The 27,837-nt window shown below is 51.8% G+C and overlaps 1 protein-coding gene across 1 annotated transcript in view; it reads right to left on the bottom strand.

The window, feature by feature from the left end:
• Nucleotides 1-17,347: 17,347 nt before the first annotated feature.
• The window catches only part of Angpt4 (angiopoietin 4), a 32,153-nt gene continuing 21,663 nt past the window's right edge, over nt 17,348-27,837 (bottom strand). Inside the window, 6 exon segments of the mRNA XM_042694553.1 lie at nt 17,348-17,543; nt 17,545-17,648; nt 18,573-18,703; nt 21,474-21,640; nt 23,988-24,089; nt 26,643-26,761. Coding sequence (XP_042550487.1) covers nt 17,406-17,543; nt 17,545-17,648; nt 18,573-18,703; nt 21,474-21,640; nt 23,988-24,089; nt 26,643-26,761 — 761 coding nt within the window. The 3' untranslated portion in view covers nt 17,348-17,405.

The following is a 27,837-nucleotide window of genomic DNA, read 5'->3' as shown; positions in this document are numbered from 1 at the left end:
CTGGCCTCCCAAAGGGGCCTCCCCTGCTCCTCCCCAGGGGTTGACCCTGGAGCTTGCTCTTCCCAATCCTGGGGAAGGCTTTGCCGCCACTCCCTCCCTCCCCCTCCCCCTCCCCTCCTCCTGCCAATACTCCTGGGCTAGCCGCTTTGTGGCCTACCCAGCTTCTCTGGAGATGGGGGTGAGGGCAGCCACTGGCGAGCAGCAGTGGACCTCCGTCCCCACAGGCAGCCACACAGGACCTGGCCTCGGAGTCAGGCTCTTCATGACTTACTGCTGTGTGGTCTTGGAAAAGTCACTGAGCCTCTCTGTGTTGGATGGAGGCAGTAGGGATCTCTGGGAGCAGATGGAGGAACAGAGGGCCAGAGAAAGAAAGGGCTTTTTGTTGTTGTTTGCCAGTCCTGGGGTTTAAACTCAGGGCCTGGGCTCTGTCGCTGAGCTTCTTTTGCTCAAGGCTAGCACTCTACCACTTGAGCCAAAGCGCCACTTCTGGCTTTTTCTGTGTATGTGGTTACTGAGGAATGGAACCCAGGGCTTCGTGCATGCTAGGCAAGCACTCTACCACTAAGCCATATTCCCAGCCCCAGGAAGGGCTTTCTGGAAGGCCCCATAGCAGGGTAGGCTAGACCCCTGAGCACTATCAGCTGTGAGAAGAGGCAGGTCCTGGGGGGGGGAGGGGTGGGAGTGGGGGTAGGTGGGATGGGGGGAGCTTGTCCCTGCACCTCAGCATGCGCTGTGCCCTTCACCTCCCACAAGCCCTGGGTCTCTATCGTTCATGGCTCACAAATTCCTTTCCCAGCCCTTGTCATGTGGGTCCTAGCAAGCACACCAGTGTCCTCATGATGGGGGGTGGAGGGTGGGGGAGGCAGAGAGGGACAGAGACTTGGCCAAGGTCACGGCTCAAGTTCATGGCTGCATTGGCATCAGAGCCAGAGTAGACATGCTGGTGTTGTTTTGCTCTGAACCTAAAATTGGGATAAATTGGTGTGTGTGTGTGTGATGAATTTTGCACAAGCACCTCTAAATTGTTTGCTTTCATTTGGGGCAGACTCCTCACACAGACACTCCTGGATACCACAAACATGCCGTCTGTGTGGGCCCTGGCGAGTCCCACCTGGCTGTGTCTAGACCAGGGGTCGGGCTGGCCCCCAAGAGCCCTGCGCGAGGGAGGTGGGTGCAGCGCGCCCTCCCTGTCAGGCTCCGTGGTGTCCCCGGGAAGATGACGCTGTGAGCACCCTCCTTTACTCATCAGGAAGCTGAGAGGTAAAGGAACTTTCCAGATGGCCCGGTGGATGCCAGGCCACCTCCAGGGCCAGGACTCTGAGGCAGGTGGGAGGCGGCCGATATGCGCAGGTGGGCGCTGGCCTCGTTACTGAGTTGGGTGGAGGGAGGTGACAGGCTGTATCCCACCTCTGTACGGAAGATGGCAGTTCCGGCTCAGCAACGCCACACAACCCACTGTATCACCCCGTGAGGCCAAAGCAGCACAGCCCCATGGTCAGAGCCACGGTCTCAACAGGGCTCTTTCTCCCCAAGACTCCAGACTGTGGACAAGTGTCTCTACCTCTGGGCGCCTGCTTTGTCCAGCTCTAAAATGGAAGTCTACCAGCCCTGAAGGTGTGGCTGCTTGTCTGTGAATTCCTTTCCCGCCTCTCTCTTTGTTGATCACACGATGATTTTACTCCTGGTGGCAATCCCCTGACCTCTAAAAAAAATAAAAAGACTAGATTGGCATGCTCTCTTAAAGCTACAGGTTGCCAATGAGCAGAAGTTGTTAGATGAGATTTGGAGGAACAACCTTAGAAGAGGTGGTTATACTGGGAAGAAAGCCCATTTTCCCTTCTCGCTCATGCTTCTTTCAGGGGACCCAGGTACTCATGGCTGGAACCCTAGCAGCTACTTTGGACTAAGAAGTGACCGTGAGGATGAAGCCATGTGCTAATGGTGAAGCAATATGAAGCTGGAAGGAGACGAGGACATTGGTGACACAGAGGGGCTGGGCCAGCCCTGCACTGACTCTTACTGCACTTTTTTGGTCAGTCATAGGGCTTGAACTCAGGGCCTGGGATCTGTCCTTGAGCTTTTTTGCGCAGGGCTAGTGCTCGACCACTTTGAACCACAGCGCCACTTCTGGTTTAATTGGAGATAAGAGTCTAATGGACTTTCCTGCCTGGATGGGGCTTGGAAACACGGTTCTCAGATCTCACATTCTTGAGTAGTTAGGATTACAGGAATGAGCCACCAGTGCTGGGCTCCCAGACCTCTTTTGTGTGTGTTCATATTGATACTGGCACTTGAACTCAGGGCCTTGAGGTTGAATATTTTTTTCTAAAGACTGGTTCTCTACCACTTGAGCCCGAGCTCCATTTCTGGGTTTTTGGTGGTTACTTGGAGGTAAGAGTCTCATGTCCTTTTTGTTTTTTTTGTTTTGTTTTGTTTTTTTGTTGGTTGTGGGGCTTGAACTCTAGGCCTGGGTGCTATCCCTTAGCTCTTCAACTCAAGGCTAGTGCTATACCGCTTGAGCCACAGCACCACTTCTGGTATTCTGGTGGTTTATTAGAGATAAGAGTCTCATGGATTTTCCTTCCTGGGATGACTTTGAATCATGATCCTCAGATCTCAGCCTCCTGAGTAGGTAGGATTACAGGCATGAGCCACTGGAGCCCAGCTCAAGAACATTCTTGAGTTACTTGTTTTATTACCCTTATTTGAGCCAGAGTCTCACTGTATAACCCAGGCTAGCCTCTGTGTGGGGGATGTGGTCACATTTGTTCTTTGTTCAGACACAATGACAGATGGTTTTTAGCTGGGCCTGGGCACTGTCCCTCAGCTCTTCAGCTCAAGGCTAGTGCTCTACCACTTGAGCCACACAGTGCCACTTCCGGTTTTCTGGTGATTTATTGGAGATAAGAGTCTCAAGGACTTTCCTGCCCAGGCTGGCTTTGAACTGCGATCCTCAGATCTCAGCCTCCTGAGTAGTTAGGATTACAGGCGTGAGCCACCGGTGCCCGGCTTTTGTGTGTTTTTATTTTCTTTTTGACATTACTAGGATTTGAACTTGGCCTCCTGCTTGCTAGGCAGGTACTCTACCACTGAAGTTATGCTTCCAGCCAAAAGAAAAAGAAAAAATGTTAGCTGGGGCAGTGGTTCACACCTATAATCCTAGTTACTCTAGAGGTTGAGATCTGAGGATTGTGGTTTAAAGCCAGCCCAGGCAGGAAAGTCCATGAGACTCTTATCTCCAACTAACTTCCAGGAAACTGGAAGTAGAGCTGTGGCTCAAAATGGTAGACCCTAGCCTTGAGCGAAGAAGACAGTGAGAATGCCAGGCCTGAGTTCAGGCCCAAACCCTCGTAGTGTGGTCTATCAGATGTACAGGCCAAAGTGTAACTCTGGCATGGGGTGGGGGAGGGGTGGAGGGGGCGCCTGGGTCTCTTATTTCCTGATATGCTGGTGTTGGTCTGCAGAGTTGTATTCCTTGCTGTCTGGAATGCCCTGTTCCTCCCATGTCCCTCCCACGTGAGGGAGATAAGGAGCAGAGCTTGATGACCTGCAGCGGAGACATTCTTGAGTTCCTCTCACACTCGGGGTAGGAGAGAGAGATAGGACAATAAGAAAGAACAGGAAAGAAAGTCTTTAAAATTTACAAAACAAGCTGGGGGTTGGTTGGTGGCTCACACCTGTAATCCTAGCTACTCAGGAGGCTGAGATCTGAGGATTTCTGTTTGAAGCCAGCTTGAGTGAGACCTTTATCACCCATTAGCCACCCAAAGCTGGAAGTAGAGCGAAGTATGGCTCAAGTGGTAGAGTGCTGGCCTTGAGTTAAAAAAAAAAAGAAATCTCAGAGACAGTGCTAGGCCCTGAGTTTAAGGCCCAGGCCCAACACGTGCTTGGACATGCAAGCATGCACACACACACACACACACACACACACACACACACACACACACACACACACACCCCTTATGAAATAAGAACAAACCAACTTAGATAACTAAAATCATGCTGTTTAGTAAGTTAGTTACTAGGCTAACTCTACACTTGTAAGCATATTTAGGGTCTTAATATTTTGTCCAGGGCCGGCTTCAGACTGTGACCCTCCTATCTCGGCCTCCTCAATAGCTGGGGCGTAGGGGTGCAGCAGCATGCATAGTTTATTTGTTGAGCTGGGGTCTTGCTAACATTTTGCCAGGACTAACCTTATACCTTGATCCTCTTGATCTTTACCTCCCAAGTAGCTAGGAGTCACTGAGCCTGGCCCCTGGTTGTTGGATGGATTCATCAGTCCTGGAATACTGTCTGTTTGGAGTGACCTGTGATGGCTTCATGTCCCACAGGATGGAGCTGCTGGTGTGGCATTGAGCCAGCTCATGGCCACCAGAGGCCAGTCAAGGTCCTCCCTGGGCTGCCTGCAGGACCCCAGCTGAGGTTAGCACTGGTGGCTCTGCCAGGCCCTTCTCCTCTTAGAGATCTCCACAATGGCTCTAGTGGGAGCAGACAAGCCCAGGTCCGCTCCAGCTGGACACTCCGATTCTTCCTGTTCTGAAGCATTTCTTTCCCCTATGTGTGGTCTTGAAAGGGTCCCAGAAGGGGAAGGAAGGTAGAGAACTGGGTCCGGCTGGGACAGGCAGCCCATGCCTAGATGGCCCAGCAAGCTCTGGGCGCAGGGATGGGAAGGCTTCCTTGAGGGCCATGGTGAGAGGCGTCTGAGTGCATCCAGCCCTCCCCCCAGCGCCTCTGGACACACAGAAGCACATGAGGGACAGGCTCTGTCCTGGCTTCCCAGGGGCACCAAGTCATGGGCCGCCCTGGCTAGCAGAGGGTCTGCTGCAGGTTACCAGAAAATAGGCTTTAATCCTCTGTGTGTGTGTGTGTGTGTGTGTGTGTGAGAGAGAGAGAGAGAGAGAGAGAGATACAGTGGAGAAAGATGGGAGGAGGAAGTAAACGGGAGATTCCATATTAAATATCATTGTTGTTATTGCTGCTCTTGCTATCATTGTTGGTCCTGGCGCTTGTACTCAGGGCCTGGGCGCTGTCCCTGAGCTCTTTTGCTCAAGGCTTAGAGCTCTACCACTTGAGTCACAGCTCCATTTGGGGGTCTTTTAGTGGTTCATGGAAGATAAGAGGCTCACAGACATTCCTGCTGGGGCCGGCTCTAAACTGGGGTCCTCAGGTCTCAGCCTCCTGAGTAGCTAGGATTACAGGGATGAGCCACCGGTATCCAGATTATATTAAGTATCTCGAACTCATTCGCAGAGTGGAAGAAACAAAAAAGCAAGGGCGGGTTGGGAAGCGTGTTGCCTGTAGATTCCATGTTAGGCTAGGCCTCGCACGGCCCTGCACAAGTGCCTATGCATGCCTACTGTTCTGGGATTGGCCCTCAACACACACATGTACCCCAGGCAGGGCAGGAAAGGTTAAGAGACAAACTCTGAGCAAGCTGTCCTCACCGATGCTTTCCTAGGTTGGTGGTTTTGAGGGTGGAGGTTGCCTTCCAGTCCAGGTTCCCGGCCCTCCTCTTCTGTCCCCCCCTTCCCCCTTTGCCCCCCCCTCCCCCCCCCCCCCCCCCCCCGCTTCTGCCTGTGTCACCTGAGCAAATTGATTGATGTCTCTCTGAGGTGCAGTTTTCTGGACTGCAAAATGGGTCTTCTCTCTCAGAGCAAGGATGGTCAGCAACAGCCATTCAGAGTGCTTTGGGCTGCAAGTTAGCCCAAAGTTCACCTAAAGTTCACCAGCTGGATTAGGTGAAAAGACAGTTTCCTGTCTAGAGACATTGCAGGGTTGATTCAGTACCTCAGCGATGTCCCTAAGTGGTAGGTCCTTCCTGATTCCCTGTATTACTGAAAAAAAGACTTTTTTTGTGGTATTCCTGGTTCTGTTTATTATTATTATTATTATTTATTTTTCAGTACTGGCCATGGAATTCAGGGCCCTGCACATGTTAGGTAAGCACTCTCCCACAAAGAACAACCCCAGCCACAAAGCTTTTTTGTCAGTTGTGGGGCTTGAACGCAGGGCCTGGTCTGTGTCCCTGAGCTCTTTTGCTAAGGCTAGAGGTGTACCACTTTGAGCCTCAGCATCATTTCCAGTTTTCTGGTGGTTAATTGGAGATAAGAGTCTCATGAACTCTTCCACCCAGGATGGCTTTGAACCACAAACCTCAGATCTCAGCCACAAAATATTACATAAATAAATTAGTTCAAAGATTTTTTTTAAAACCAATACTAGAGCTTGATCTCTGGACTTTGTCATTTGTCTTGCCTATGACTGGCACTCTACCACTTGAACCATTCCTCTACTCAGGCATTTTGCTGGTTACCTGGAGATGGTCCCACAGACTCTTCTGCCCAAATTGGTTTTAGCTACTCAGCCTCCTGAGTAGCTAAAATTACAAGTGTGAGCCATTGATGCCTGGCTCTAATCTAAACATTCTTCACCTGGGGTCTTCCTGGGTTCTGTGGGTGGAATTTATCCTTACTCACCTTTAGTTAAATCCTGATCTTCCTTCAGCTTTGATGCCAGTACAGAGGTACCTAGAACTTTGCCATGCTAGAAGCTGCACAACCAGAAGGGGGAGGCACAGACATCTGAAGACACTTCTCAGACATCACACACACACACACACACACCACACACACGCACACACACACACAGAGGAGGTCCTATTGTTTAACACATTAAGGGAAGCACAGCCATTCTTTTAGGCTTTCACAATGGTGTTGTTTAAAAATATTTTGGTGACTGTGGTTTTACTGTTACCTGGTTCTTAGACTCCACTGTATTGGATACAGAGCCCTATGGTGGGAGTCTGGCTTCGGTGGAGCTTAGGCCACAAGAAGCCCATGAAGTTCATGATCCACGAACCCCCTTTACCCAAAGTGAGGGTCACATTTCAGAACTCCCAGTGGATGCTTGAGATCTTGGATGATGGAACCAGTTTTTTCTCCCTATTCCACAAATGTATCATAAAGCTTAGTATATAAATTAAGTGTGGTAAGAGATTAACAACAATAACTGATAGAAGGGGCTGGGAAGGTGGCTCAGTGGTAGAGTGCTTGCCTTGCATGCATGAGGCCCTGGGTTCGATTCCTCAGTACCACGTAAGCAGAAAAAGCCGGAAGTGGCATTGTGGCTCAAGTGGTAGAGTGCTAGCCTTGAGCTGAAGAGCTGAGGGACAGCGCCCAGGCCCAGAGTTCAGGCCCCACAATTGACAAAAACAACTCCCCCCCCCAAAAAAAACTCCCAAACTGATAGAAAACAGAAGCATTTATAACAATATGCTGTCACAAAAGTGATGGGCAGGTTCTCTACTTTGAACATGTCTGGACTAACATCAAAGCGCTTGGCCTGTGGTTGGCTTTGAGGAACTGACGCTGTAGAAGGTGTAGTGGATTGCTTGCTTGTAGTGGGGAACGTGAGCCAGTTTGCTTAAGGTCTCACAGCCAGAGAATGCATGTGTATTTGGAAATCCATCAGCCGTTTTTACAGCTTAGAGGTGACTGTGAACTGGCTCTCTGATTATATTACCAAGCAGGTGTGACTGATTGTCTCCCCTCTCCCTCCAAAGTTAAGGGATATCAAAAAAGAACTCATTTAGCCAGGGGCAATGGTGGCTCATGCCTGTAAATACTAGCTACTCAGGAGCCTGAGATCTGAGGATTGTGATTTAAAGCCAGCTGGGGCAGGAACATCTGTGAGACTCCTTTCTCTAATTGACCACCAAGAAAATTGGAAGTGGCGCTGTGGCTCAAGTGGTAGAGTGCTCACCTTGAGCTGAAGAGCTCAGGGACAGTGCCCAGGCCCAGAGTTCAAGCTCCACAGCCAAAAAAAAAAAAAAAAAGAAAGAAAGAAAAGCTCAGGGATAGTGGCTAGGCCCTGAGTTCAAGTCTCAGGACCAGCAAAAATGAAGCAATAAACCACAACATTTCTTGCAGGTGAGTTATTGATGGACATCATTTGCCAGCTGTACCCCTGTGCCATGGTGGGTCCATGGTTACAGCTTTGTGAAGAGAGGGCACATAAGTCTAAAGGAACCCCTCAGTAGAGAGCAGAGACAGTCACCATGTCAAGCTCTGTGGCCACATGCAGAGGAAGGGAGGGTGCCCTGAGGCACTGATCTGTCTCATTTGCAGAGCGCTAACGGTTGTTTACACAAGCTGACTGTTGTCACACGACGTGCACATCTCAAGAAAGACCATGTGCTCAGACACCAGGGCCCCTTCCTACTCTGAAACCCTTCCAGGCACAGCAAAATGGACTTTCATTGGAGATGTACAGTCACAAGGAAGTGGCTTCAGGTACAGCTTGACTTAGGGCCTAAGGTGTCTGCATGACAAATAGTTTTATATATTTTTTATTTTTGAAAATTCTATTTTTTAATAGTTATCATAAAACTGATTGATACACAGAGGGGTTACAGTTAAATGAGTCAGGGAAAGAGTTCCTTCCCTTCCTCCTTCCTTCCTTCCTTCCTTTCTTTCTTTCTTTCCTTCCTTCTTTCCTTCTTTCTCCTGTTGTGGGGCTTGAACTCATGCCTGGGTACTGTCCCTGAGCTCTTTTGTTCAAGGCTAGCACTCTACCACTTAAGCCACAGCTCCACTTCCTGTTTTTGAGTGGTTAATTGGAAATAAGAATCTCACAGGGACTTTTTTGCCCAGGCTGGCTTCAAACCTTGATCCTCAGCCTCCTGAGTAGCTAGGATGACAGGCACGAGCCACCAACACCTGGGAAGAGTTCATTTCTTTTTGGACAATATCATCTCTTCCCTCATTCTCTCCCAGTTTTTCCCTCCCACCCTTACCCACAAGTTTGATAGTTCATTTTTAACATGGTATCTAGTAAGTACCATTGCTGCACTTAGTCAACCTTTGTCCCTCCATTTCTATGCCCCTGCTTATTCCCCAAAGACAGATGAACAAGGCAAAAAGAAAACAAAAAGAAAAACAAAGATAAAACCTCATTTCCATTTCCCAGAGTTCATTTCAATGAATAGTATTTTTCAAAATTAAATTTTGTTTTCTTTTAATAAAAGAGCCATAGCTGGGTGCTGTGACTCATACCTATCATCCCAGCTACTCATGTGGGAGCGTTCGAGGTCAGCACTGGCAAAAAGTCATGGAGACCCTATCTCCACAAGACAGGCCAGTGTGGGGGCCACGTTGGTCATCCCAGGTACATAAGGGGATCTCAGTCGGAGGCTAGCCGAACAACAATGGAAACAGTACAAAACCACAGTCACAGTGGGGCTGATAGCAGGTGGGGTGGTAGAGGTGTGTGTGTGTGTGTGTGAGAGAGAGAGAGAGAGATTGCTGAGGTTTAAAATCTCCAATGGCATTTGTTAAAAAAAACAACCCCAGGGGCTGGGAAGGTGGCTCAGCGGTAGAGTGCATGCCTTGCATGCATGAGGCCCTGGGTTTGATTCCTCAGCACCACATAAACAGAAAAAGCCGGAAGTGGCGCTGTGGCTCCTGTGGTAGAGCACTAGCCTTGAGCTGAAGAGCTGAGGGACAGCGCCCAGACCCAGAGTTCAGGCCCCATGACCGGCAAAAAAAAAACAAAAAAAACCCAGAACAACCCCAAACAAACAAACAACAACAAAAAACAGGGCTGGATGTCTGCAACTCCAGCAGGAGAAATCCAAGCATTTCTTTTCTTTTTTCTTTTTTTGGGTCCGGTCGTGGGGCCTGAACTCTGGGCCTGGGCGCTGTCCCTCAGCTCTTCAGCTCAAGGCGAGTGCTCTACCACTTGAGCCACAGCGCCACTTCTGGCCTTTTTTTTTCTGCTTATGTGGTGCTGAGGAATCGAACCCAGGGCCTCAGGCATGCAAGGCAAGCGCTCTACCACTGAGCCACCTTCCCAGCCCAATCCAAGCATTTCTTATCCGCCTGCCTTTCTCTACCCAGGGTGGCTTCAGTCAAGTTCACCATGGTCCAAGCTGCTGATACTCAGGCATCACCCCTGCATCTCAGGTGAAAGGAAATGGGAGGGCACAGACCCATCTCCATGTTCACTCAGCTCCCCTTAAGCAGTTTTCTCAGCGCTGAGTCACACGCCAGCCTGGGAAACATGACCTTCCTCTGGGCTCAGCATCACCTGCCGTGCTCAGCGTGTGTGGGTTTTAGGGTTCAACATGTGTGGGTTTTAGGAAGGCTTCATATTCTGTGACACTTTCCATCAAGAAGTGGGGTGTGGCCAGGTGCTGGTGGTGGTTCATGCCTCTTATCCTAGCTACTTAGGAGGCTGAGCTCTGAGGACTACAGTTCAAAGTCAGCCTGGACAGGAAAGTCCATAAGACTCATCTCCAATTAATCACCGAAAAAAAAACAAAAACAAAACTTGAGCTGTGGCACAAGTGATAGAACACTGACTTTGAGTAGAAAAGCTCAGGGACAGCACCCGGGCCCTGAGTTCAAGCCCCAGGATGGAATCTCGCAGCTTTGTGCCACCTCTGACCAGCGGAACAGCAGGAAAGTGACTTGCGTTGCAACTCTCCCGAGGAGGAGCAGCTCAGTGGGCTGAAATGGTCAGAGGGTTGTCCACTGCATTTTAACACTCTGCGGTAGCCTTAGATGGTTATGATCTTAACCTTGAACTTGTGTTTGCCAATGAAGGGGACAGTGGAGCAGAGGGTACTGCAGAGGACGCATGTGTGCACGTGCAATTCTTTGAGGTGACCTTGGAACTCGACATTGAATGACATCAGATGGAATGATGATTGGGCACCTTATGTATCTACCATTCCCACACAGCATTTGCAATGCCCATGAGCACAGAATCTTTTTGTTGTTGTTGTTGGTCATGGGGCTTGAACTCTAGGCCTGGGCGCTGTCCCTCAGCTCTTCAGCTCAAGGCTAGCGCTCTACCACTTGAACCACAGCACCACTTCCAATTTTCTGAGTGGTTTATTAGAGATAAGAGTCTCATGGCCTTTCCTGTCTGGGCCGGCTTTGAACTACGATCAGATCTCAGCCTCCTGAGTAGCCAGGATTATAGGCGTGAGCCACCGGCGCCTGGCTTATGAGCACAGAATTCTGAGCCCTCACACATGTGGACACTGAGACCCAAAGCAAACTGGAGATAAAGAGCCATGGCTGCCTGGGCTGAGGCTTCCCCACTGTGAAGCAGAGACAAACCTTCCCGCAGAAGCCTGTGGGCCCATACAAGCCATGAGCACGGGTGAATACATGAGCTTGGGGTTCCAGCTCAGAGCTCATGCTTGTTAGGCTGGTGCTCTCCGGTGAGCCATGCCACAGCCTTGGTTTTTGCCCCTTGGTTATGCCACGGAGCCTCATTTCCTGTTTGAGCTGTAATCTGCCTACTTTAGGCTTCCTGTCACATTTGAGATGGCAGGTTCCCAGGTTCCTGCCATTGTGTCTGGCATCCCTCCATAGTCATGGAATCTTAGGAACTTTCCTGCCAGGGCTGAGAAGGACAGGAGACAGGACTGCGTAGCACGGTGGCTCTGGCCACCTGCAATGCTGTCCTGTTTCTCGCCAGCTCTGTCTCTTGCATCCTTGTCCTCTGTCTGGTACCCTAGGTACAGCCTGCCCTCCACAGCAGGCCCCCCTCTCCTTCCCCAGCTCTCCCAGGCAGGTTCCATCTCAGGGTTCTTCTCCCGGAACCTCTTTCCCTTCACAGCCTGCGGGAGCCCTTGCTCTAGTGCGCCCTCTAGCCCCCAGCACGCTCACTGCACTTTTAGTAGTTGGATAAATTTCTGTCTAGTTTCTGCCTCCTCCCATCCACCCAGACTTCACTGTCTATCTTATTTGAAGCCATGTCAACAAATACAAGAAAGAATTATCTTATTTGAGCCAAGCTGCCATGCTGGGAGGTGATGAAAATGAGCTGTCACGCTTCCCTCCCCCACCAAAGGCTGCACAGCTGGGTCCTGACAACCTCTCAGACACGGATTGGAAGGTCAGGTGCTGGTGGAAGGCAGGGACCTTGGCCAGCCAGGCCTCCCCAGACTCTCGCTGCACGCCTGGGCTCTCGACTGGAGTCAGTGACCAGGGCCAGCACTTTTCCTCCCTGCCAAGGCTCACTGGGGGAGGCCCAGGGGCCCACAAGGAAGAGAGTTAGGTCCTAGAACCTAACTCTGGCCTGTGGCCACCACCTGAAGCCACAGCAGGACAGGCAGGAAGCTAGATATGCCTGAAGGAGGTGAAGGAGGGTCCTGTCCCTCCTCCAGGCTCCAGTTGCTCCCATCCCCAGGCTCTCACAGGGACAGAGCCATGTTTACGTCCATAGCTGAGTTTCCAGGGCTGGGCAGCCCAAGCTGGTAAGTAATCACCCTGTGAAATGACTTTCCTTTAACCTTGGTCACAAGAAAACACAAGATCAAGATAAAACACACCCTACAGAAGGCATCTGGGGCGAAAGTCACCTCTAACCCCTCGTGTGTGGTATTGGCCGGATGATGGCACTTTCCGGGACCTCAGTTTCCCCGCCTGTAAAAGGGGGAGTAAGGATCATAGTGATGCTATGTCTGGGCAGAAATTCCTTGCAGAGTGTGGCACAGGACACACACAGCTATACCCGTGGGGAGAGAGCCCACAGTGAGCAGGCCCTGTCCCCGGGGCCAGCAGCCCTCCAGGGGCTTAGAGGCTGTCTTCCCTGTGAAGGGCCGGGGCAGGGCTGGGCCCCAGCTGTCTGCAGAGGGTGATGCCATGAGCGTGTTGCCGGAAGCGCCTGCTGCAGGCTGGGCCCTGTGCTAGGTGTCAAGGGGAGAGGGAGGGAGGAGTCCCTCTGGCCAGCTGGTGGTCTCCTGGGACCCTTACTTCTCCACCTGGGAACCTCAGGGTGGAGATGGGGCTGGAGGAGTGAGCTAGACAACGAAAAGCCCTGATTGCTGACTGTCGTTTATTCTCGAGGTCCTGGGGAGCTGCTGAGGGCTCCGGGCAGAGGAAGTGACATGATTGTGGGCCAGGAGGGAGGGAACATGCCTGAAGATGGGGCTCAATTGGGAGGCTGATGTCATCTTCTAGGTAAACACGAGGCTGGGCTGAGAGGGTGGATGTCCGTGTTGGGAAAGGCCAAGGTATCCTGTTCCCTTCCTGCCAGGTAGGAAATGGCCACTCCATTTCCCAGGAAGGGAAGCTGTGCTGTGGCTGAGCATGGCAGGGCATGGTACGTTCAGCCTGCTCAGTTCAGCAGGGTCTGTATCTTGACCCTCTGTGAGGTCAGGCAGCTGCTGTACTTCTCCAAGCCTCCTCCATCTGCGCACCTGTGGCGCGCACCTGTGGCACACATCTGGATTCCCCCCACAGGGATCCGGGAGGTGGGTATGCCTGTTCTCCCAGGCAGGTCTCCCTGTTGTGTCTCTGCTTAGAATCCCAGGGCTTTGGCCTGCTCTTCCCTCTAGTGGGGGCCACGTGTTCACAGGACTCTTTCCCCTGGCTGCCTCTTTCACACTTGTGTAGTCCTTGATTTAAATATCACTTCCTGGAAGGAACTTCCTTGACCACCCAAAGTCAGACCCTCTGTGATTCCTTTCCATTTTCTATTTTTTTGTCGGTTGTGGGGCTTGAAATCTGGGCCTGTTCGCTGTCCTTCAGCTCTTTGGCTCAACGCTAGTGCTCTACCACTTGAGCTACAGGGCTACTCCCAGTTTTCTGAGTGGTTTATAGGAGATAAGAATCTCATGGCCTTTCCTTCCCAGACTGGCTTTGACCGTGGTCCTCAGATCTCAGCCTCCTAAAGAGCTAAGATTACAAGTGTGAGCCACCATGCTCGGCTGTCTGTGATTCTCCTTATCTCTACCTCTAGCATGCGACTTAATCTGGTCTTTTAAACTCCCCTCCCTCCCCCATTCTGGGCCTTGAACTCTGGGCCTGGGCACTGTCCCCTAAGCTCCTTTTACTCAGGGCTAGCACTCTACCACTTGAGCCACAGCTCCACTTTGGCTTTTTGGTGATTAATTGGAGATAAGTGTCTGACGGACTTTCCTTTCCAGGCTGGCTTTGAACTGTGATCTTCAGATCTCAGTCTCCTGAGTAGCTAGGATTATAGGTGTGAGCCATTGGTGCCCAGCTTTAAACTATTTTTAAAGTTTTTTTTTAACCTGTCTATCTCAATGAGCAGAGAGGACTGTGTATGTCTGGCTTATTCATTACCCATCCACATCACCCAGATAGTCCTTGGTCCCGGTAGGTCCTCCACACATCATAGCATGGGTGAGTGCATGAATAATCTGCCACGACTTCCCTGTGAGCCAGATCCCGTATGTGAGCTGGATCAGACCCTCATCCTCCGAGAGCCAGTCCATCTACATGCTGCTGCTGTGGTTGCCAGGACAACACGGGCTAACTCCTTAAAGCATCTTTCAGTGGGAGAGGCGAAGGCCCAAGCAGACAGTAAAGGGGAAGGACCACCCAAATCCCTCTGAGACAGACCACCTTCATGATTGCCGTCTGTCCCTCACCCTTGCTTCCCCCTCGTCCATGGTCACGTGTGACCGTGAACTTGCCCCTGTGTGGAAATCACCTCTGCTGGAGACACTCAGAGATCTCAGGAACAGCGTGTTCTTCCTGGCTGGCTCCATCAGGATCTGCCAGGCGCCAGTGGAAGAGACAAGCTGGTCTTGGAACTATTTCCAGAAAGTTCCTTCAGCCCTCATTATATAGAGGAGATACCACTTTAACATTTTTGTGGTAGGTGGCAGGATGCCACCAGAGAGCTCCAGAAGAGGGCCAGCTTGTAGATTCTGGTGTGCTGGAGGTGGTGGCTGCCTGTGCTGTCTTGGATGGAACTCTGTCCCTCTCTGATTATTACTTCAATGGTGAGAAGTGACTGTCCTGGTCAGATGCAGAGCGAGGTGACCAAGATTTTGCATAGCAAAATCTGCAGATGCAGATAGATCAAGGATCCTAGTGCCAGGTTCTTCAAGCTCTGTCCCCTACCCCCGAGACCCAGCCCGGATCGAAGGACATATCCCAAGTTAGCACCGCTGTCACAATGGCTATTAGAAGTTGGCTCCATGTCCTTATTGAAGAGATGGGAAACTGAGGCTCAGAGAAAACCAGGAGCATCAAGGATCAGGGGCTGATTTTGCTGGGCAGGACCTGCTGTGTCCCTGATTGCCTGAGTCTGTGTGGAGATGCGCTGGCTTTGGGGGTGGGGGGAGCTAGGGCCTGGGGGCAGGAAGTCTGGAGGAGGGGCATCCGTGGAAGGAAGAAGAGGAGGCAGAGAGAAGAGGCCTACTTTCCCATATGCCTGCTTCTAATCAGCAGGATGCCCCTGGTTCCAGGCGTGGCCATGTGACCTGGGTCTGGCCACTTAGAACCACTTACAAGGATGGACACAGGGTCCACACCGCTGGAGAGAACCACAGGGCCAGGGGTGTCCTTGGCTGGGTGATGCCGGCCTGGACGGACCAGAGCTTGGGCTACCAGAGCCTTCTCACCAGACAGACCCTGGCTGAAGATGCAGTTGAACCTGAGGGACATCACTCGGTCCCCTGGAGCTAACCAGACCTGAATCCTCCCAATTTCCCATCATTCCTTGGGCGCACCCAGGAGGAAGGTGGAGAAGAAGTGTATATGTTTAGGAATGGTCTCCCTGCCCCTTTCAGATCACTGGAGTCCAGAGATGGGGAGCTAGGCCCCTCACTCCTGACAGAGCAGGGGCGTCTGTTGCTGGGATTCACAGCTTCACCCTGGTTTCTCCTCCAGCATGCAGCCAGTCCTGAGGTTATGTTGTATAGAAATCAATGCTGGGGATTTGAAAACAAAATCTCCTCTCCCTAAGTCCAGGGCGGGAGTGGGAGGTGGCCATGGGAAGGTAGTCACGGGGAGGGGGGGGGGGGCTGCCCTCCTTGCCTTTTCAGGACTGAACATTTATTAGACACCTACTCCACGCTGGGCTCTGCTATGAAGTTTACATCCATGATCCCTGGTTGGGAGCATTCCTGTCTCCATCTGACAGAGAGCCACTGAGGCCTGGGGACCGGCATGCTGGGTCTCAGAGCCTGGGGAAGTCTGTCTAGTCCTCAAGCTCTGCCTGTGCTCCACGATGCAAGCAGTGGGTGCTAAAGATCCACCCTGAAGTGTCAAGAGCAGCCGCCTGGTCCCAGGTCCACTCCATCATGGTGGATCAGGCCTGTCAGCTGGCTGAGTGGAGGGAAAGTACAGGCGACTTGGGGCGGGGTTGGGGGGTAGGGCTGCTCAGGGCTGGAGAGACACGTTGGGAGGGGGGCCGGGGATCCCCGAGAGCCTGCAGAGGGCAGGCGGGTGGAGGCCTGGCTTCCCTGTGGGTGTGGGATGATGGTCTCACTGTGGAGACCTATGATGAGGGGCCACCCTTATGGGCCAGGGCCCTGGCCACTGTCCCCCATTCTGACTGCAGCTTGGGTGGGCAGTTCATGAGGAGCTCCGACCCTCCGTCTCAGCCAGCAGCATTGTTGTTGGGTGTGGCAGGGAGGAGAGGAGGGTAGGTGGGCCCTGGACTTGAGTGGCGGGAGGTGGAGGTCACAGGAAATCCTGAGGGCTACCCACAGGCAGGACGCTGGTTTCCCGGGGCCAGAGGAGCATGGGAGGACAGAGCAAGACAGGGATTTAGTCCTAGACCCTTCTCTGGACCTCTTTTAACCCAAAGTTCCTTCCAGTTGTGTTTACAGAGGCTAGTTGAAGCTCTCACTGTAGTCCTTGAGGTCAAGAAGAGTGAGCCCAGCTTGTGGGGGGAGGGAGGGGAGCTTAGGGCTTCCCCTAAAGATGGGTGAAGACCAGCTTTCCACATGGGTACCCCCAGCCCTGAGATGGGACAAACAAGGCCCATTTTCAATTATGAAAATGGAGAAAGAGAGTCACTTTTGCCTTTCCCTGGGCAGCACAGCACTGACCATCAAAGGCTCTGACACACCCTGCATTGAGAAGGACCTATTCCTTTTGTTTTAGCTTGCTGATCCTCTCAATTACCATAGCTACATCACAGAAGAAACCTGGTATGACCTGTGGGACTCACTCCAGGATGGGCAGGGAGTAAAGGAATCCTTCTTAGATTCCCTGCCCCACCCCCCAAAAGGCCCTCAGAGCTCAGATCTGAGCACTAGACAAAGTCCAGGGACGTCTCATGGCTGGGGAAGGCTTGGGACAGGAGGGTGGAGGGGAGGTGGCCTTCCTTCCCCTGGGGATGGAATCCAGCAGTCCCTGTAGGCTGCCTCCTGCCTGCTGCAGACCTACTATGAGTCACCTGCTACTTGGGGGATCTGTAACCCTCAGGTTGCAGAGGTCTGGAACCTTCAGGCTAGCAGCCTGCAGGAGACATGAGGGAGAAGGATGAGGGGTACCGCAGAGGCAGAAGCCCCCCCCCCCCCAGCCCCCAACTCCCAGCATGTCACAGATCCGGGTTGCAAGGAGGCAGGTGACTCTTCAGACTTTGGGGTCAAGGGCTGTGATGACGCAGGGTGTGGAGGCCTAGCCCCAGGCGCCGTGTCCCATGCTGTGGCCGGGCTGTCCCAGGGATCCGGGTGAGGGGCCCCCCGCGTGCCGCCCAGCTAGCCACCCACCGGCCCGCACCATCATGCGCGTGGCGCGGAGTGAGTAGCTGGGCCCCGCGGAAGTAGTGCCAGCGGATGCCGTTGAGTTTGCGCAAGTGGTAGCCGGACGGGTAGTAGATGCCATTGAGGTTGGAGAGGCCGCAGGCAACAAACCACCACCCTGGGGCAAGAGGGAGATCAGAGGTTTGGGAGTGACAGGGTCCCCATCCAGACTCCAAGACAACAAGGACTCATCAGGGCTGAGATCTCTTGGGGCACCAGCTCATGGCAGAGGGGAGGCAGGACGGGAGCAGGCAGTGACCACCTGGGGTCCTGGGGGCAGCTGGGGGCTCTGGCCGTCCTTCTGGGCCCTCCTGCCTCTCCTTCTCACTTTTGCTGTGACCCCGTGGCATCCCCGTGCCCCCACCCCCAACTACCTTCCGCTCTTTGCAGGCTTACCTGCTCAGTCTCCTCCCTGTGGTGGTCCCTGTCAGTCAGCCTGTCTCTCTCTCCCTGGCGATCTCTGTGCTGGGGCGGGTGTAGCTCTGTGTTGTCTTTCAGTGCTTACCTTTCTCTGTCCCTGCTCCCTGTGCTTCTTGGGACTCCGTCTCTCATTTTCCAGTCTTAGTCTTCTGGACTGTGTTTCTCTTCTTCGCCTTTTCTTTCTTTCTGCCTCTCTCTCTCTTGGTCTCTGCTCTCTCGTGTCCTCCTCTTTGCCTCTGTGTCTCTCTTTCCTCTCAGTCTTGAGTCTCTCTTCTCTCCTCTCTGTCTCTGTCTCTGTCTCTCTTTTCTTCTGTCCTTGTCTCTCTCTCATCTGCAATCTGACTTCGGCCCCCACCATGGAGCATCGCTTGATGCACAGGGTCTGGAGAGCTGCCCTTTGCCTCCCCTTGCTCTCCCAGATCCTACTTTGGCCTGGTCTGGGGCATGGGGTGTCCTCTGGCCTGGGGTGGGGACTGATGGGACATTGTGCCTCCCCTGGAGCCAGCCCCCCCCCTCCCCGTGTCCCTCCAGGAACACGGGCTCCCAGGAAAGCCACCTTTAGGAAGAGGTGTGAGGACAGCGTGGGGGCGGCGAGGTGGGCGCCAGGCCAGGTGGCACCCACCTCCGGACATCATCTGGGCACACTTGCAGAAGCACTCGTCGTTGTCCGCGTCGCGGGTGCTGAAGTTGGCGCCCTTCATGGGCAGGCTGCTCTGGTCCCCCGCCGAGCCGCTGTATCCACTCAGAGAAAGCCTGGAGGCCACCCGGGTCGGGGTGTGCAAGGGACCAGAGTCAGACTGGGGCTGGGATCCCCGCCAGTTGTTCTTGGGGGAAAAGTGTGTGTGTGGAGGGGGGGGTCCCAGCTTGATGGGTTGCTTGAACCACTTTCTTTCCTGCTTGCCCTCCCTGCCTGCCACCTCCCAGACACAAAGTGCCTACTGTGTACTGGGCCTCCCCTCACTGAGCCTGGGGTCTTGATAACTCGCGTACATTTCCAAGCATCTACGAAGTGCTACGCATTGTTTAAAATGCTTCCTGTGTGCCACCCTAGCTCATTTAAACCTCACAACACTCGTGAAGAAAAAGGATCCCAGAGTCAAGTGAACCCCCACACCGTCTCTCAGAACCAGGACAGGTCACAGCCAGATTCCAGCCAGGTTTGGGAGGGGGTACTTCTATGCCCTTTGCTTGTGGAGGACCTTCCTGTAACCTTAGCTCCAAGCACAGCTCCCCCAGGCCCCCTCCTCCTCCTCCACACAAGCACCCATGGATCTATGCCCTGTGACTTTGACCTTGGCAGCCAGTTACAGGAGGGAGGGTTTATGTATTTCTCTGCCAGACTCTATGGGTCAGGCTTGGCGCTCTGTGGCTCAGTCTCATAAACCAAGGGCGAGCACCCAAGTCACACAGAGAGTGGGGCAGGAGGTGCCAACTTGCTTTTGTTTTGTTGTTTCTGTGAGATGGGGTCTCTCTAGGGGGCTCAGGCTGGCCTGAAACTCATGATCCTCCTGTCTCAGCCTCCCTAGTGTTAGGATTATGGAAGTTCCAGATTTAACACACATGCATACATCTGTATGGTAGATGGAATTGATATATATAGATGCAAACACACATATATGTGTATAAACACATATACTGAGATGCCCAAATATTCCATTTCTACCTTTGAATACATCATTATCTCTGGTGTTTACTTAACACCATATGTAGGCATCTTACCATAGGATATCTTGTGTATGATATCAGTACTAAATTTTACACTGGGGAAACTGAGGCTCAGAACAGTTGAGTGACTGTCTTAACCTGGGCCCTCAGGACTATGAGAGGCCTTTCTCTACATCTGTCTTCCCCAAGGTAGATAGCAGGTCTTAACTCAGGGCAACAGAAGTTGCTGTCTCAGACTTGGGTCCAAGAGCAGAAACTGGATTGCTGCATGTGCAAGAAAGGTCCAGGAGACGTCTGCTTCCTCTGCTGCACCAACCCATGGTGTGGAGACACAATGATGTGGGCAGCAGGGAGACCTGAGTCCAGACTCCATCTTGCTTTGGGTGGAGGATTACACTCACTACTTCTGTTTCCTATTACTTAACCAGGCATAGAGTTGTCTACCTCTAAGGGTTTGAAGGGAAGCTGGAGCACAGTTGGCACTCAATAAATGTCCAGTCCTGATTTTCGCTGATCGTAGAGCTAGAACTCAGGGCCTAGTGGCTGTCCCTGAGCTCTTTTGTTCAAGGCTAGAACTCTACCATTTTGAGCCACAGTGCCACTTCCAGTTTTCTGGTGGTTTATTGGAGATAAGAGTCTCCCAAACTCCCCTCTGTATGGTATTTTCACAATAAAAAAAGAGATAATGCTTAATATTTTAAAATAAATATGGGCATAAATTATAGAGAGATAAAAATTAAAAATTGCTTTTCTTTTAAAATTAAAAAATTGAACAGGAAGTGATTAATCAAAAAAAAAAAGTCTCCCAGACTTTCCTGCCAGGGCCGATTTGAACCACAATCCTCAGATCTCAGCCTCCTGAGTAGCTATTATAGGCGTGAGCCACTGGCACCTGGCCCCCATTCTTTTTGTTTGTTTGTTGTTTTTTTGTCGGTCGTGGGGCTTGACTCTGAGCCTGGGTGCTGTCCCTCAGCTCTTCAGCTCAAGATGAGCACTCTACCACTTGAGCCACAGCACCACTTCTGGTTTTCTGGTGGTTTATTGAAGATAAGAGTCTCATGGACTTTCCTGCCCAGGCTGGTTTTGAACCACAGTCCTCTGATCTCAGTCTCCTGAGTAGCTAGGATTATAGGCGTGAGCCACTGGTGCCCAGCTCTCCGCACCCCTCCCCCCTCCCCCTCCCACTCCCCCGCTCCCAGTCATGGGGTCTGAACTCTGGGCCTGGACACTGTCCCTCAGCTCTTCAACTCAGGGCTTAGAGCTCTACCACTTGAGCCACTGCTCCACTTCCGGCTTTTTCTGCTTATGTGCTGCTGAGAAATCGAAACCCAGGGCCTCATGCATGAAAGGCAAGCACTTACCACTGAGCCACCTCCCCAGCCACTACACACCATTTTTTAAGAACAACACTGAAGATTTGACCTTGTACCATCTATCCTGCTGTGACAAAGCTCAGAGAGACTGAGCCTTGCTCTGCCCGAGTCCACCAAGAAAACCGGGGCTATGCCAGCATGGGCCTAGGCCCCTTCCTCACTCCACCTCAGGGTGTATAGGACTGACTGGGTAAGTCACCTCCCCTTTCTGGGTCTCAGCCAATGGCTGACTTGGGGAAGGCCGACCTTGGAGGACCCCTCTCTGTCTGAGGGCTGGCAGGCCTCCACCCCAGTCTCCTCACCCCACCCAGGGGCCCGGATGTGCTGAGTGCTAACCGGTCGCCTCCAGATCCCGTGACGTGCGTCCAAATGGGGGACAGATGGTGGGGACTGGAGACGCCCAGGGACTGACCCTTGGTGCAGGCTCTGTAGTCGCTAGCCCTGGGGACCCCAGCCTGCCCACAGGCCCCGGGCCCTGAGCCCACCTGTACATCTGCCCTTCACTGCCCAGCTGGAAGCGTTCATATTGGGCGTAGGTCTCCTGGCCTTCCCAGTCCTGCAGCTCCACCCGCAGCGAATAGGCCGCCCTGCTGGTCAGCTGGTGCACCGCTTCATTGCCCAGCCAGTGCTCCCCGGCTGGATCGCCAAAGCCCTACAGGGAGGGTGGACAAAGAGAGAGAGAGGCCACATCCCTGGCTGAGCAGTGGAGCCGGGCTGGGCTGTGGTCAGCTCTCTAAACCACAGTGCCCAGCAGTCAAGTTCATGAGCGTTTTGTAGATGGAGGCCCATTAAACGCAACGCAAAGTTCAGGAGCAGGCAACACCAACCTGTATCGAGAGAGATTGGCAGTGATTACATTTCCAGGAGCACTGGCTGGGGAGGGTATGGGAGGGGCTTCTTGGGTAAATGTAGCCACGCATGGCGGCCATGTGGGAAAACAATTCACGGGCCTCACACTTCTGATTTGTGCCCTTGGATGCAGATATGTGAAACTTCAACAACAACAGAAAAGAATTTACTTAGCTGCTGCTGCTGGGTAAATGGGTAGAGTGAATTTTGAATAACAACAAGGCAGCCATTGAGAACCTAAGCAGCATAGAAATAGAAAGCTAGGAGTTCTAGGAGTGTCTTGTCACTAGTGTCTCTAGGTGACAAGAAACCAGTGCTCTTAGCAGAACAATTCAGCACCAAGGCCAGGGGTGCACCTAAGCCTGTTCCTCATTCAGGTCCTGCTGTTCCCTCAACCTAACAGTATCTTGGCTTTCTGTGTTTCTTTCTATCTTTTTTGAGCGGTGGGTGGGTCAGTTGTGGAGCTTGAACTTAGGGCCTGGATATTGTTCCTGAGCTTCCCCCCCCCCCCCCCCCAAGGCCAGTGCTCTACCACTTTGAATTGCAGCGCCACTTCTTATTTTCTGGTGGTTCATTGGAGATAAGAGTCTCATGGGCTTTTCTGCCCAGGCTGGCCATAGATCTCAGCCTTTTGAGTAGCTAGGATTACAGGCATGAGCCACCAGCGTCTGGCCTATTTGTGTGTGTGTGTGTGTGTGTGTGTGTGTGTGTGTGTTGGTAATAGGGTTTGAAATCAGGGCCTGGGTACTAATTTTGCTCAAGGTTGGTGCTTGAGCCACAGCTCCACTACTGGCTTTGTGCTGGTTAATTGAAAGTAAGAATTTCCCAAACTTTCTTGCCCTGGCTGGCTTTGAATCTTGATTCTCAGATCTCAGTCTCCTGAGTAGTTACAGTTATTGGCATGATCTACCAGTACCAGGCTTCTCTACCATTTCAATCATTGGTACAAACTCCATTACCACAAGGGTACTCATAACTTAAGATTTATTTTTATGTATTTATCAAATGAACAGCTAGCAGACACTACAAATATCCTTGTGGCTATTCTTTTCTATTTCTTATACTTTCAAAAGCCTTAAGAGCTTTTTAAGTCCACTTGCCAAAAAGGAAAAAAAGAAAAGAAAAAAGGAAAAGCCCTGTACTCAAAATTTAATTTAAAATACTGGAAGACAATCGGGCACGATTTCTCACATCTTATAAAATGCATGTGGTTTTGGAGCCAGCAGTTCTATGGGAAGGAATTTGTCCTTGCAGGTATGATCCCAGATACATCAAGCAGCAAAAAGACTCATTTAAGCAGTGAAGTCAGGGGTGGGAGGAGGGTTTTTATTTTCTTGTCTCTTTCTTTGCATTCATATAAGAAATTTAGCCATGTACATATATTATACTATTTTTTTTTTTGTCGGTTGTTGGGCTTGAACTCTGGGCCTGAGCACTGTCCCTCAGCTCTTCAGTTCAAGGCTAGCTACCACTTGAGCTACAGTGCCACTTCCCGTTTTCTGGAGATAAGAGTTTCATGGACTTTCCTGCCCGGGCTGGCTTTGAACCGCAATCCTCAGATCTCAGCCTCCTGAGTAGCTAGGATTACAGGCGTGAGCCACCAGCGCCCGGCATATTATACTATTTTTTCCCCAAGAGTTTAAACAAAAAGTCAATTTGCATTCCTAGGGTTTGTGTCACAAATGGCAAAAAAAAAAAAAAAAAGAATTGGAGCCAGGCATTGGTGGCTCATGCCTATAATCCTAGCTACTCAGGAGGCTGAGATCTGAAGATCATGGGTCAAAGCCAGCCTGGGTAGGAAAAGTCTGTGAGACTCTTATAGGAAAAAAACATGTGGCTCAAGTGGTAGAATGTTAACCTTGAGCTGAAGAGTTCAGGGACAGTGCCCAGGCCCAGAGTTCAAGTCCTGTGACCACCACCACCACCAACAACAAAAGAGGATTGGATTTCAGGGAGTCCACGTTCTAGAGGCGAGTGTACTCCTTGCAGGGAGGTGTGAGGGTTGCTGGCTTTAAAGGAGCTGATCCCCCCCCCCCCCAGCCCCCTCAGGGATGGAATAGAGGAAAAACAATCCCCTCACAATAACCCACCCCCTGCTGGTTGTTTAGCAGCTGCAAAGGATGGAGCTGTTTCCCTGGCAGCAGCCTTACCTCTTTGTACTCCTTCCAGCCCTGCTGGAAGCTCACACTGCCCTTCTCCCTGCGCTGGATGAGGGTCCATCCGCCTCCATTAGCTTCCAGCTCACAGAACACCTGGTGGGGAGGGGGGGGAGGGGTAGGAGGGAGAGAGGAGGCAGTGAGCTGGAATCCTTCAGAGGCAGTCAGAAAAAAAAAAAAGGCAAGCTCAAGCTCAAACCCTCATCGTTTTCTAGGAGGCTGGAGAAGTAACAGCTCCCCTCAGCTTTCTTCCCTCTTCAGTTGTACCCTAAATGGGGATGTTTATGCCTTTTACCTCTTTGTACCTCAGTTTCCCCTCTGTGAACTGGCATTTTGTGAGAATTAAATGAGTGGAGCCATGCGCGTTGTTTAGAAGACAGACAGACAGACAGGCCCAAGGCTTGGAGCTTTTGTTTGTTAGTATGGCAGGGTTGCTATGAGGCATGACTCAATGTTGACTGACATTGCATTGGGCTTTCTGTCACTGTGACAAAATGGGGTGAGGGAGGGAGGGAGAGGGCTTTCTGAGGCCTGTGGCTACCGAGGGTTCAGCCTGAGGTTTGGCTTGCTCAATCCCAGGCCCTCAGGTAGAAGACCAGGGAAGTGGGATTGTGTTCATCTCAGAAAGGGAGGAAGTAGACATTAGGCATAGAGTCATGGACCTACTTTCTCCAGACAGGCCCTAATCCCAACGTTTCCAGAACCTTCCAAATAGTGCCACCAGCTGGGGACCAATTGTTCAAAGCATGAGGCTGTGTGGGGGCGGGGAGGGGGGAACTTGATATTCAAATGGTAACACACAAGATGCTTAGCCATAGTAGACCTAGAAAATGCTGTTACTGTCATTCAATGAACGAGTGTTTTCTGAGTACCTACTATGTACCAAGCTTGAACAAACTAGCCGTTGTTTCAAAGAAATCATCTACCTGAATCTTTCAGCTTAACTTTCATCCACACAATATTTTTTTTCCAGGCAGTTGAGTACATGGTCAATGTTTGATGGATGTTCAATGAGTACAGACTTGGCTTCAGGCCCTTGTTGACGAATCAGAGGTAAGCCAGCCTCAGGGCTAGATTGGTCTGGCAGTGCCTATAATAATCCAGGCAGACTGTTGGCTGCCAATGTTTGGGGAGCTACAAAGAAGGGTTCAAAGAAGGAAACACTCAGAAACCCTGGAAAGCTTCCTAGAGGAGGTGGCTTCAGAACAGGGCATCGGATGAAGAGGAGTCTGCCAGGTGGCTAACGTGAAATGATGTTTCTGGGGGTGGGAGCAGGGTACAACAGAAGCAGGGTCTTGAGATGCTAAAGGCCTATTGAGGGAGAGACGGCAGGGCATTTGTTGTAGGGATGGCAGAAGGTGCAGGAAGGGAAACTGAGTCCCAGACAGGAGAATATTGTGCTTCAGAACAAGACACAAGTAAAGCTGAGGTTTGAGCTTCACAGATCAACTCTTGATCAGCGACCCCAAATTCTAGCTGTTCACCCCTGCTGAATCCCGCCATAGCTAAGTCAACTCACATATCACTTGCATTTCACATTTACTTTTTATGATAGCGCCCTTTTATTCCTAAAATAATATACTTGGTCAAGTGCATTTTAAGGGAACATATTATCTATCAGTACCATAATGAAAGCCACCTGAACTCTTGCCTTTGTTCAGATCATTGTAAAAAATAAATATAGTAAAAAGATTTTTACAGGGCTGGGAAGGTGGCTCAGTGGTAGAGCGCTTGCCTTGCATGCCTGAGGCCCTGGGTTCGATTCCTCAGCACCACATAAGCAAAAAGAAAAATACCGGAAGTGGCGCTGTGTCTCAAGTGGTAGAGCGCTAGCCTTGAGCTGAAGAGCTGAGGGACAGCACCCAGGCCCAGAGTTCAGGCCCCACTACCGGACCAAAAAAAAAAAAAGATTTTTACAAAATTCAAACTAGAAAGCATTGGAACACACAGGGCCTTGGGCCAGATCTTTTTTGTGAAGGGGAGTTTAGCAGGTAAGAGGAAAGGAGAGGACAATCGTAGGGACAAAATGGGCCGCTTTTCTGAACATACTCATAAGGAAAGAAGTTGCTGGGCGCTGGTGACTCACACCTGTAATCCTAGCTACTCAGGAGGCTGAGAGCTGAGGATTGTGGTTTGAAGCCAGCCTGGGCAGAAAAGTCTGTAAGATTCATATCTCCAGTGAACCACCAAAGGCCAAAAGTGGACTGTGGCTCAAGTTAGCAAGAACCCCAACCTTGAATGAAAAAGCTAAGGGATAGTCCTCAGGTCCCTGAGTTCAGCCTCCAGTACCTACACAAGCAAAAAAGGGGTGGGAAGAGGAAACTGCGGAGAGGAAGGGGAGGTGGAATGGCCGGCAGCTTGTTCGCACATTTTCCATTGTCAGCTTGCCTCAAACCTCCCTCCAGATACCTGCACAGAATTCTGTGTTCCTTCTCTCCTGATGTCTGCACCTTCTAGTTCAGGACAACAATACTGATCAGCCTTGCCTTCACCCACACAGAACTTCTTCCCGAATTAGGAGCATCGGGAGAAGATGTCAACAAAAGATGCTTGCCCGACTTTGGGGGTGTCCCTGCCTGCCTGGGGAGCTCAGCCTGGGAAGCCTCTGGCTGAGCGCCTGGGAGAACCCAGTTTTCAGGCGCCCCTGACCTTCCTGGGCTCTGACATATTGGCCATGTGGATGGTGTAGACGCCACTGGCGTTGGCCCCGGAGCGCTGGACCTCGGCGCAGTCCTGGAACACAGGCTCAGGTGCCCTCCCGGAGGCTGCTGGGGGACAAAGCAGAAGTGAGCTGGAGGTAAGCAGGGATAGGGGAGGGAAGGGGTGGACACAGCCTGGCTGCCCTGGTGCAGGTTCTGGTGGGAGGTTTGGGGGATGGGGAAGCCACTGAGAGGAGGCCGCAATGAGCTGGGACCTGAGCCATGTACCGGGGTCCGGGAGGAGGGGAGGGCGTTCTGGGCAGAGGGAACAGTATATGCGAAGTCTCCTAGGTGGGAATTGTCTTGGTTTGTGTGTGTGGCAGATGGACGAGGTGTAGGGGGAGACAGGACTCACCCCACGAGTGTTCTGGCTGTTTGAGGGTAAGGGAGGAGGAGAGCAGAAAGGAGCCTGTGTTCTAGTAGGGTGAGTGGGCCTTGAATGCCAGGCTGAGGAGCTCTGAGTACTGGGTAGAGAAAGAGCACTCTGGCAAGAGCAGAGTAGTGGTTGCAGGGAGGAGGCTCACAGAAAGGAGGCCTGGGAACAGGCCCTTCCGTTCTTGGGGGTAGGGTGCTTGGAGCCAGCACTCCAATGAGGCGCACTGCCCATACCAGGAAACAGGTCCAAGGGCTCTAGCCAGTTGGCCAGAGCTTTCCCTCCTCCTCCTCTTCTTCCTCCTCTTCTTCCTCCTTTTTTTTTTTTTGTTAGTCCTGGGGCTTGAACTCAGGGCCTGTGTGCCAGACCGGAGCTTCTTTTGCTCAAGGTGAGCACTCTACCACTTGAGCCACAGCTCCACTTCCGGCTTTTTTGATAGCTCATTGGAGATAAAGGTCTTATGGTCTTCCCTGGGTTGGCTTTGAATCACAATCCTCAGATCTCAGCCTCCTGAGTAGCTAGGATTACAGGTGTGAGCCTATAGTAGGGACTTGGAGCAAACCAACTTGCTGTGGCTCTATCCAGAGTCCAGCAGCCCAAGGTGGGAAGAGTGGACGCCTTCCAAATTGTAAACTGAGGAGTGATCAGAACCCACTGTGGGCTGTGCATGACCCTGGCTCACGGTCCCTTCTTGGAGCTCCCTGGGCGGGTCATCAGGATCACTCCACAGCTCTGGGCAGAGGCTCCCTCGCTCTGCCCCTCTGGGAACTGA

The sequence above is a fragment of the Dipodomys spectabilis genome, unplaced genomic scaffold (assembly GCF_019054845.1).
Source record: "Dipodomys spectabilis isolate Male_0828 unplaced genomic scaffold, ASM1905484v1 ptg000175l, whole genome shotgun sequence".
Lineage (NCBI taxonomy): Eukaryota > Metazoa > Chordata > Mammalia > Rodentia > Heteromyidae > Dipodomys > Dipodomys spectabilis.
The sequence above is the reverse complement of the archived record's forward strand: the minus strand, read 5'-3'. Positions and strand labels throughout refer to the sequence as shown.